Here is a 12,042-nt window from a genome sequence, read left to right as displayed (position 1 = left end):
TTCTTCATAATTTCGCCTTATAGTATTATCTCTTCATTTCGAATTCGTGTGGTGTTATAAGTTTGAAGTTTGAGGGAATTTCGTAAATTTTTTTTGGATTTTTTTTATGTTTAGAGTCAAGTCTTCATATACGAAACATTGGGTTTTTTTTCCGTCCAAAACTTCGTTATAGAGAAATCACTTTCAGTGAAGAGCAAATAAATTTTATTTCATAAGATGGGTTTGTTCTTTATATGCTGAGATTTTACACTGATTTTATCCGTTTTATAACTATGTTATAGTCAATGCTAGTTATAACGATTCTCCATATTTTCGTCGAAGCCGGACGTTATATCAGGTGGAAGTTCTGTAGAAAGGGAAAGATATACGATAGCTGCTATGTGTAAACATTTGGGAGTTGTATAGAAAGGAAACACACATAGGATATAAATGTTATATGAAAACATTTGGGACTCGTCAGCTATCCTATACCTACTTGTCATATTCATTATACTGATCACTATCTTTGCTCATTATAAGAGCGTGACTGTATTTGGTTTGAAAAATGAATGTGATAGAAATGATGTAAAAGGGTTTTTTTTAGCATGTTTAAGTTTTTGAAAAATAACTAAAATAAGAAAATGTGCCTGCCTTGAGAAAAGGAAACTGTAGGAGAAGTCTGGCTTGTGAAAACTGATTACGAAGGTACTGTGTACACCTTTGCTTCAGGTATATCCACTCCTTTTTTAGTGGAACATAACAAACTGGGGAAAAATAAAATAATACAATAGAAAAACCGTTACACACATTTCGAAGATTTCCTTCCAATATACACTTTTTGTGTGTGTGTGTGTGTTGTATTTTCTTTCATTTTGTTACTATTTATTCTATATTGTTTGGTTGGAGATTTGAAGAAACTTGCTGATGTTTCTGGAATTGCCGAGTTTATGGTTTTTTCTCTTTCTTTCTTTTGGATTCCATGTATTCACTGAGTCGAAAAACGAGGTTATGAGGTTTTTGGTTTGAAACTTCATATTTTACTTTGGATTGATATTAAGGTTCAATATAAATTTTGATTTGATTTTTATTTAGTTTATTTTTTGTTCAATAAAAAATTTTCAGTATCAAAATCTTCAGTACGTATTCGTATGGTGTTATAAGTTTGAAATTTGGGGAATTTTCCAAATTTAGGGGGTTTGTATGTTCGTATGTGGTATACGCATAGAGTCGTGTTGTCATATAGAGAATTACTTTTCAGTGAAGAACAAATAAAATTCTGTCATACAAGAATAAAAATAATATGTCTGTTATACGGAGATTCTGTACTCGTTTTATTCCTATAACTATCGCAGTCAACGCTTGTTATAATGTGTCCCCATCGTTCTGAAAACGGGCGTTATATCGGGTGGTTGTTGTTTAGAAAAAACATACAAAAGAGTTTTTGTATGTAAACATTTTAGAGTTGTGTGGGATACAAACAAAACAAGTATAATAGTTTTTATACATAAAAATTTGGGAGTTGTGTAGAAAGAAAAGGTATAAGAGAGTTTTTATATGAAAAAAAATGGGACTATGGTTGTTATATAATAAGCGTGACTGAATTTGACTATAGAAATTAATTGTGATAGAATGTTGTAAATTGTTTTTTTCCTGTAAAAACACTTGAATTGCTTATTCCTCAGTGCGTATCTGTATTTAAAACTATAAAACTGTGTGAAATACAGAAAGATTACGTATCTTTAAATATATCGGGTCGAATTGTATTGTTTTAGAGCAGAGTTTTCCAACCGCGGTCCCAGCCACTCTAAGGCAGAGGTTTCCAACATTTTTGTTAACGCTGAAGCCTCGATAGTTATAACATCATTTCACAGAAAAAAAATGTGCATAAATAAATATATGTCTATAGAATAGCTATATTTATATTGTAACACCAATGTGAAAAATTTCACTGGTTTTTTTTTTTGATACCGCGGAACCCTGGGATTTCTGGAAAACAAGTTGAAAATCTATGTTGCGTCTATTATTGAAACATCGCGAGGGGTTCCGCAAAAAAATAGTAATGAGAATGACAGTGGGACAAATAATGTTGCTAAATACTCTAGAGAATTTTCCATTGATGAGATTTCATGGAGGCTCTGAACAAAGAAATTATTTCAAAGGCTCCAGAAGTGTAAAAACATTAAAAACGGTTTTTTTAGAATAATAAGATTTGTTACTTGGAGAGAAAAATATTCTTGTAGTTTGAAGGGGGAAATAAAATCTGTAAATGGAAAGAAAAGTTCACATGTACAATACTTAGTTATTTAAAAACTAATGTTCTGTAATTTGAAGGAAATTTTTCTATAATATGAAGGTTTTTTTTTTCTAATAATAAAGATAAAGAAAATTAAAATAAAATATTTTCCTAATTTCAAATGATTTTAAATGTTTAGGTAAATATTTGATGAAAAGAATATTTTCTTATTCGAAAAATTAAAGAATAAACTATTCCGAAAACCTAACGGACGAATATTCACATTCTTATTTGTTAAATTCAGTCGAAGTCATTCTGTAATTGGTATCAGGAATTAGATGAAATTATTGTGTAATTGTGAGAGAAATGTTACATGATTGGAAATGAAACACTTCTGATTTGAAAGGTAGGCCCTCAAACACTTAAAAAAACATGTCTAAATAATTGGAAAGGATTTAATAATTTGAAAAGTTTGTTTCTTTTAATTTGAAAGTAATATAACCGGTAACTGAGGATGAAAATAATTGTGTAATTTGTAAAGAAAACAATTCTGTAACATTTTATTAAATGTTGATTGATGTAGTTCGAAGAAATACTTGAGTATGAAGAAACGGTTGACTCTGCAACTAGATGACGCTCTGAGGAAAGAAAGAATGACTCTAATTCTCTAAGTGAATTTATTAAAGAAATACATAGCAATTGTGCATGTGGGTTATAAATACGTTAGAATGTATTAGAAATGAATAAAAATTTGTTATAGAAATGAATAAAAATTTGTTATAGAAATGAATAAAAATTTGTTATAGAAATGAATAAAAATTTGTTATAGAAATGAATAAAAATTTATTAGAAATGAATAAAAATTTATTAGAAATGAATAAAAATTTATTAGAAATGAATAAAAATTTATTAGAAATGTATTGCAATTGATGAGAAATTAACTCAAAAGGTGGCCTCAAATTCAAGGGTCTAGCACCAAATAGCTGGCTTTGCAACTTTCATTTCGATAGGTCTGGGTTCAAATCCTGGTTTTGGCATCCATTTAGTTTCGACTATGAGTCATGTGTCCTCGTATAACTGTTAATTATGCTCATTATTTATTGATTAACACTGGGTTTTTTTTTCTCTCATCGCAGAGGGTAGCATAACCGAAGCATCAACGCCCAGCGACCAGAGTGCCAGCGGTGAAGAGGACACTGCAGCGCGGCTGAGGCTCAAGCGGAAACTCCAGAGGAATAGGACATCCTTCACTCCGGAACAAATCGAGGCCCTAGAGAAAGGTGAACGCCCTCGTAGTCCCCTCATATTAAATATGAACAGAATATTGCCATTTTTTTTATAAATCGTGAATAATTATCTAAGCGTTCATTATTTCATGCTGTTTCATTTTCACTTCCAGAATTCGAAAGAACGCACTATCCAGATGTATTTGCGAGGGAGAGGTTAGCAGCGAAAATCGATTTACCCGAAGCAAGAATACAAGTGAGTATCAGAATAAGTGAGAAGTCTCCTGTACGAAAGGGGGAAATCCGCCGATTAATCCCCTTATTCCTAGGGATCCTATATTCTAGAATGACTAAGAGTAGGTCAGTAGTAGTCAGGTCTTTCAGACCTGAGCATTACCTCAGTTAAAATGACGTTTTAACTGAGATTCAACAAAACTCATTAATAGTCAATTGATCGTGGAATTTGAAACAATTTCGGAGTTCTTTGGGTAACTTTTATTAATATTTTCGCTCTTGTGGGAACCTTTAAATAACTTTAATGTTCTTGGGAATCCTAGAAATCTATGTTCTTAGAAATCCTGAAAGTATTTTCCATTCGCTAAGGCAGCGGTTCTCAACCGGTGCTCCAGAGCTCCGTGTGCACTTTCCAGGGGCTCCGTGGCGACTCAAAGAAAGTATAATAAATAAGTAAATTTGACAGATAAATGAAAAAAAGAGGCCTACGGGGTTCCGCCATAAATATTATATACAAAAAGGGCTCCTCGAGTCAAACAGGGCTCCGATATAAAAATTATGTACTGAAAAGGGCTCAAAAAACGTTGAGAACCGCTGCTCTAAGGTATGGGTCTACAACTGATATTCCGCGGAACCCTGGGATTACTCAAAAGTTTTTCATGTGTTCAGTGGCATAAAAAGCTGTAATATTTTTCCCTCTCATTTTGTATTTAGAATGAAAATAACTGCATTCGAGAAATATGGTTTTTTCTCTTTTTTTTGGGTTTCGTAGAACCATCGCGTAACCATCAAGTGTTCCGTGGAACATTCCTGTAAACATTAAGAGTTCTGCGCGAGCTTGAACATTGGATACCTGTGCTATAAAGAATGATTGAAAGCATGTCAATGTTCAATAAACACTCGGAGTAATGCCTGCGTTCTAGAAATCCTTGAAATAATATCAATTATTTCTTGAAGGAGCTTTTGGCATAAAATTCGTTTCTCTTAGGAAATGAATACGTTTGTTTCGCAAAAGTAGAAAATAGCTCACCAGGTAGCATGTAGAATATTTAAATGCTATGGTTTCTTTGATCAACATTCAAAAGAGCTATCCACGTTTGAAATTTCGGGGATGTTTAGTTTTTAAGGAAAATTAGTGGAAATGTTACATTTTGATTAAAATTGGAGCTGGTCAAGTGTGAAAAATTGGAAATTTCTACGTCGCCTGTTGATCCCGGAAGGTTTTAACCATCCCAGGAAGTTACTGTGCTCTCGTCATTAACATAAACACGATCATTCAACAGTGGAACCTCCTATAACGGATACTTCCTTCAGCAGACATCTCCACTGACGGGCACGATTTTGAATTACACCGACGGGACTTGATGCATCTTATTTTCCATTAACGGTCACTCCTCGTTAGCGAATAAAATGTTCGATCTCATAGGTGTCCGTTATCGAAAGATGGAAAAATACCGAAGTTTATGAAAAAGGTGGATTGTTCCGTTTTGATATGAACGACTCACTTTACATTGTAATTTCTACCAAGAATATTCCCGTTTGAACAATCCCGGTTGCATAATCTGACAGGGCATATCCTGAAAATTCATAAACCGTTAAACAGTGCATTTCGGGAAAAAGGTGGAAATGTTCCCTTTTGAAAATAAGCTCCTCGTTTAATGTCTTTTCAAATGTATAAAAGGTTTTTATAATCAATCAATAAAAAAAAATGATTCCGCGTCCAATAAATTTTGGTACTTTAGCATATGCAAATTTATTTAGCTGTGAAGCATGAATTGATTTTTACGTGTATTTATTGATTTATTCTCAAAGGTATGGTTTTCGAATCGCCGAGCGAAATGGAGACGAGAAGAGAAGCTGCGGAACCAACGGCGAGCCGCAGAGCAAGCGGCAGCCGCGGCCGTAACGACGACACCGGCAGCGGCTCGGCTGCCTCTCAACACGGGCTTCCCCAACTCCTTGTATCCGACTATTAGCCAGAACATGGCTAGCATGGCCGAAACATACAGGTGTGGGTCCGTATTACACTTATGATCACGCTCACGTTATTTCAATATTGCGACTACGTTTAATTTTTGATCTATGAATTATGAATTGAATTTATTACAAATTAGTAATTTTAACGTTTTGTTCTCGATGTGTGTTTGCTATGAATTGCAGCACGATACCGACGATGCCAACGTATTCCAGCAACATGACTCCAAGTTCATGCCTTCAGCAACAAACCTCCTCGTACTCGTGCATGTTGCCGCCCGGCAGCGGACGCAGCTACGACCATCTCTCACTCAGCAACTACACGAGGCCGCCTTGTCCATCGGCCCAGTCTCACGTCATGCAACCAGTCAACAGCCAGTTCAGCGCCGCCGTCAACAACGGAACCACGGCGTCGACCGGTAAGTAAAATTATTTGGTAAATCGATTGGATTCCATTTTTACAGTCTCACGTTCTTGTGCGGTGCTGTCCCAGATCACTTAATTAAGTGGCCCGCATTCTCCTTAAGGTTGAACACTAAAGACCCATATATCCCCAGGTGCTCCCAGAATCCCACAATTAAGACAGACACGCAATATAGACAGACCTTTTAGTGTTTGGTCTTAAAAATTACCTACACTAGTAAGTAGGAAGGTGGAGAAAGCCAGTGTCAACTGGAAGCTATACCTATCCCCAACCATAAGGGCATGGCCAAAAGGGTTCCAGTCTGGGGGGGGGGGGCGCCTAGGACGATTATTTATCTAATTTTTTTGTTTTTTTCTTACTATAAATTCACTGGTGTCGTGCTTTGTTCGACCAGTGCCTCTGTGTATACAAAAAATGGAACAGAGTGTGTGTGTGTGTGTAGTCTTACACAACACAGCGATAGTAGGCTACTGAATGCACAGAGCACGTAACCAATTCACTGTAGGCTAGAAGGGCCGGTGAAAAGTCAGGTCTAGGGTACCCGTCAAAAATCCTAGCATAAGCACCTAGCATGCTGCGGGATGTGGAGACAATGGCTACACTACTGGAAATAACTGGTGGCCACAAGAAACATCTGAGCATTTACCGTTGCAGGGATCGCCGGCCTGTTCTTCAGTTAGTATAAAATCGGTGAGAGCTCGGTGTCTGTCCCGTAAAATTATAGGCGTTCTGGTAAATGTGTGATTTGGTATCGGCCGTTTGGGTTTTTTGAGATCATTAATCCCTTTTTTGAGAGCATACCTTTACTTAACAAATTTGGCAACGTATGATTCCTCAAGGCATAAGCGGAGGTAGACTTGGAAGTCTGGGGGGCACGATGATGATGCAATTCACATATACATATATACATTAGATCAGTCGATTCCACTTTTGACGCTGGGGGTGCAATGCCCCCACGCCCCCCGTATCTCCGCACATGCCTCAAGGCAGTGTTTCTCAGAGTGTGTGTCGTGGTTCTAGAGACGCTGCCAAAGTATGTTAGTGGCGTCGTAGTGAACTGATCAAATTCATGTGTGTGTCTATTCAATGTTATGGAGTGGTTCTTTTCGTGACTACTCTGGGGAGCCGCGGGTATATCGCTTTCCCCGAGGGCCCATGATGCCAGTAGCGTCGGAATTGTTTCGAACCTGTGGGTGCCCGTCTTGAGTTTCATGTAAGACATTTTGATTTTCGAATCAATTCTGGGGGTGCTCTGACAAGTTTCACAAATTTCCGTTGTTGCTCGAGCACCCCACTGCCCCCCGGCTCCGACGCCAATGCATGATGCTCTAGAGATGACCCCGACAGATTCTCTACAATGAATTTTGAATAAAATATATTTTTTCCCCTTTTCTTGTAATTCCAAGAAACATTCCGCTCAAAATTTATTCATAATCAATACATTTATCATCAATAAAGTAAGTAAAATACATCACAGAAAAGTACAATTACAACATTTATTATACATGACATTAAAAAATGATTAATTATTTATTCTTCTATTGTAACAGGTCTGATATCACCAGGTGTCTCGGTTCCAGTTCAAGTTCCAGGACAGAATAATGACTTGAATATGGCCTCTAACTACTGGACGAGGTTGCAGTGACGTCACGCACTCCCATCACCAACACCGCCATCATCAACAGCAAATTTATCATTTTGATAAAATACTATATCTAAAAAATATATCATTAAAAAAGATGCAAATTCACATTAAAAATATCGATTAACGTACGGAAAAAGAAATTGATTTCAAGAAATTTTTGAGCATGGAAAAAAAAATTAATGATCCATCGATAAAATAAGTAAAAGTATCGGCAGATCAATCGGTTTCGATACCTTCCATCACAGATTTTTATTGTCAAGACTTGAGAGGTACGATGGATGATCGATCGGTATTGAGGTCCATTATTTTAGACATAACTCCATCGGTATTAAACTCAGGGCCGGACTTAGGCAAATCCGAAGGGGATGGCTTTAAAAAGAATTAAAATGCTTTAAATCACACATTCCATTTTGATTTTAATCTATTAACGAAAGCATATATTTTGAAATTTATTAATTTTCCCCCGCTCATATGGAAATTACGTGCCTAAGACTTCATCAAGTGATGAACCCCCTATACCAGGGTTTTTGATGGACACCTAAGGCGATATTTTAGCCTTGATTTTTCTGCAAAATTTTTATGGGTTATAGAAATTCCAGCGATTTTTAAATGCTTTCATTTCTCTCGATTAGGCCTTGGTTTTTTGGGGTTTTTTTTTTCAATTTGGACGTCGAATTAATTATTCAGCTTTGATACGGATCTCGAAATATTTCAGCTCCCATACATCCCGTAATTCTGACAAAATATGGCCCGCAAGTTGAAAAGTTTGTGTATCCATGGTGTTAGTAAAGGGGGAAAAACTTTTTTAAGCCACATCCCACGTTATCGGTCTCTTCATTCAAGGGGATTGTGCATTCAAATACCGATGAGGGCCCCATTTTTGTTTCTTACAGAGCCGCAAGCTACCTAAGACCGCCCTATCGAAACGTCATGGGAAAAACTGGCAATAATTTGTGGAGGGGTGAAAAGAGTGCTTAACCTTCAAAATAATATCCTTCTAAATTCAATGAGGCAAGTGAAAGTATCAGCCGATTGGCTTCGATAACGTCCATCACCAATTTTTACTACCATTACTTGATAGACACTATGGACGATCGATCGGCCATTGGCATTGAAGCCTATTACTTCAGACAAAACTTCATCGTAATCATTTCCGATGATGCATTAAAAACTCAGGGCCGGGCTAGGCAGTTACGATGAAAGCGGCCGCACTAAGCTGTAAAATATTAGGGCCACATGAAAGACGATACATAATTCCATTCTAATTTTAATCGATTAACGAAGGCATATTACTTAAAACCTCATCAATTTATGCTTCATTAAAAATAGGAAACACTCATACACCAGGATTTTTGATGGATCCCAAGATGAAATTTCTAGCCCTTAATGATTAATTTTTCTAGTAAATTTTTATGGGTTCTAGAAATTTCGGCAATTTGAAACGAGTGAATTATAATGGTTATTTTCCTATTTGTGCCTCGAAAAGTAATTCAGCTTCCATGTGTATTTCTGCTTCCCATATAGCCCGTAATCCATGCAAAATGCGGACAGCAAGCTGGAAAGTTTGTGTATTCAGGTGAGAGTTAAAAAATTATAATAATAATCTACAACTATAGTAAAGTTATCAGCCTCTTCATTCTGGGAAGATCGTGCATTCAAATATCAAGACTTGCCCTGACAGAACAACGTGGGATTTGATATATTACTTGATAGCCACCATGGACAATCGATCGGCTATTGACATTCATGTCCATTATTTCAGGCATAATTTCATCGATAATCATTTCCGATGATGCATCAAACACATTGTGCAGATGCGAAGGGAGCTGCTACACCGGGCCCAAAATAATAAAAATATATGGGCCATGAAAGAGGATTACAATACTTTAATTACGTTTTTTATTCTGACTTCTTTAATCGATTAACGAAGCCATATAGCTTAAACATCTCAATATATCTAATGATCCATTAAAATTGGAGAAACCATGTACACCATGGTTTTTCATGGACCCCCCGAGACAATATTTTTAGCCCCCCTCCATTTTCTGGAAAACTTTTATGGGTTCTCTAGAAATCAGATTTCATTCAGAAATCGAGGTAATTCAGATTCTATACAGCTCGTAATCCTGGCAAAATATGGCACCGAAACTGATGATTTAAAAAACAGTAATATATAATGCATTCTGAGAGATCATACATTCAGATACTGAACAGGCCGCATCTCCCCCCCCCCCCACACACACACACAAAGCTGCAAACTGCCTCAGACCGGCCCTGACTAAGCCACACAGCGCAAAAGACAATATTTCACAGAATACGATAAAAGCACGTGTAATACAATTCGAATAGATACTCAAGACAAAGGATATCTCCAAATATTTTTGAAATATCGATCACATTCACACGTTATACACACGTATAATTAATGATTATTATTTATTGAAATGTGCACATATAAGGACTCTCAAGTACGCCTCAGCTATAATAGATGAATCTTTACTGGCAGAGTTCATGGCTCTCTTGTACATATTATATACTATAAATATATGATTTGTTTTAATGTCTTATATTTTTTCCTTTGAGCAAAAGAGTGCATAATGTTACCGCTGTCTTCCTTCGATCCACGAAAGCACAAAAACATTTCGATCAGTGCATCTGAAAATAAAAATAATCCATTCATTAACTTGCATACGATGCCAAATAAAAAAAATGCAAATATGTATATTATTTAAAATGTAGATGTGAATAAATTTGGGGTCCGCCTGTGTAGACTCGTTTTTGAATAAAATTTGTACCTGAAATGCTGCGTTGTTTTGCTTTTATTTTCGTTCATTATAATAAAATAATTAAGGTCCTACATTGGTATGAAAGGGCCCCGTGTAAAGCAGGAATTCGCCCCCCCCCCTCCTTCGCCTGGAATGTAATCAAAGTGAAGCTCAAATTTTCGGCCCTCTAAAATCATCAAACCCTGGGAAAATGTCCAGTTGCCCATATGCAAATCAAGCCCTAAAAATTATGCATCATTATAGTGAAACCTCTCTTTTGAGGCCACCAACGGGACAAAAAAAATTCGACCGTAAAAAAGAGGTGACCGTTAATTAGGGGTTTGAAATGCATACTTTTTATTATATAAGGAGAAATTATTATTTGGCCGGAAAAGAGGGGTGTTCGTTAAGATGGGTTTTACTTTAGCAGTCTATTCTGAAATTCAGTTCATTAAGGAATTAATTGTTTTTTTAAAAGAATCTTTTTGGTGCTACGTTAAGTCATTTCATAACATAGAAGTAATTATTGTTTTGTTAATTAATTTACAAATTTTAATTACTCCTTGGAAGAACTTCTACTATCAACTAAAAAAGACCTGATTGACTGATTTCAATTGTTGTTGAAGAATTTCTTAAATTTTTTTCACAGTTGAAAAGAGTTCTGTGATCTGTTACGAGACAGATAAATTAATGTTTTGCTGAAATTCCACGTAAAACTGCATTCTAAAGTTTATTTTATGTTATATCGTTTCATTCGAGAGTTGTTGGAAAATAATACTCCGCTATTGATGGTACGAAATACATTGTTACGACAAAATAGTCTCAAACAAAAAATTCAAAAATAAACTTGCTAATTGTATCATTGTAGAAAGAATATGCTTAACTGGAGCAACGTTCAAAAAATCTCTGCTATGAAACATTGTTAAAAAATTTTCAAATGGAGTTCTGTTGACAGAAAAAACATTCCTAACTGGAACACTGTTGACAGAAAAAACATTCCCAACTGGAACACTGTTAGAAAAATATTTTCAACTGAGGCAATATTTAAAATAATCCTAATCGGACATTGTTAGAAAATTCTTAACTAGAGAGTTATTGACAAAAGAAACATTTTCCTAAGTGAAGCATTGTTAGGAGAAAACATTTTCAACTGAAGCAATGTTAGACAATATTAATATTATTGAACGAAATATAGTGAAAAAAAATCTTAACTGGTAGTTGAAATTGTAGAAGCATTTGAAAAAACTTTATAACTGGAACATTGTTAAAATCACTTATAAATGTAACATTGGTAAAAACACTTATAACTGGAACATTGGTAAAAGCACTTATAACTAGAGCATTGTTCAACAATATTTACAACAGGAGCATTATTCAAAAATATTCTCCAACCACAAACAATGTTAAAAATCATTTTCAATAGACAAGATTTTCATAAAAACATATTCAAGGAATTCTCAAACGTTACTCTTATATATAAATAGTACCTACATTTGTTTAGGAAAGCATCGATAAAAAACTATTTCAACTGGAACATTTCGGAAAGAAAGTTCTCAGGTTAA

The 12,042-nt window shown here is 35.6% G+C and overlaps 1 protein-coding gene across 4 annotated transcripts in view; it reads left to right on the top strand.

Annotated features, from left to right (window-relative positions):
* Positions 1-10,513, top strand: part of LOC149084458 (paired box protein Pax-6-like) — a 134,295-nt gene extending 123,782 nt beyond the window's left edge. For 3 of the 4 annotated variants that reach the window (XM_089234866.1, XM_089234867.1, XM_089234863.1), the window contains 5 exons: positions 3,349-3,492; positions 3,612-3,694; positions 5,485-5,687; positions 5,833-6,065; positions 7,621-10,507. In XM_089234866.1, the coding sequence (XP_089090992.1) occupies positions 3,349-3,492; positions 3,612-3,694; positions 5,485-5,687; positions 5,833-6,065; positions 7,621-7,715 (758 nt within the window). In that variant the 3' untranslated portion in view covers positions 7,716-10,507. Of the gene's footprint in view, positions 1-3,348; positions 3,493-3,611; positions 3,695-5,484; positions 5,688-5,832; positions 6,066-7,620 lie in introns of all 4 variants that reach the window. The other variant, XM_089234865.1, reaches the window with a different exon arrangement.
* The last annotated feature ends 1,529 nt before the right edge of the window (positions 10,514-12,042 follow it).

The sequence above is a fragment of the Pholcus phalangioides genome, unplaced genomic scaffold (assembly GCF_987345545.1).
Source record: "Pholcus phalangioides strain wild (caught in Gottingen) unplaced genomic scaffold, Ppha-v1.0 ptg000008l_1, whole genome shotgun sequence".
NCBI classification, from domain to species: Eukaryota; Metazoa; Arthropoda; class Arachnida; order Araneae; family Pholcidae; genus Pholcus; species Pholcus phalangioides.
The sequence above is the reverse complement of the archived record's forward strand: the minus strand, read 5'-3'. Positions and strand labels throughout refer to the sequence as shown.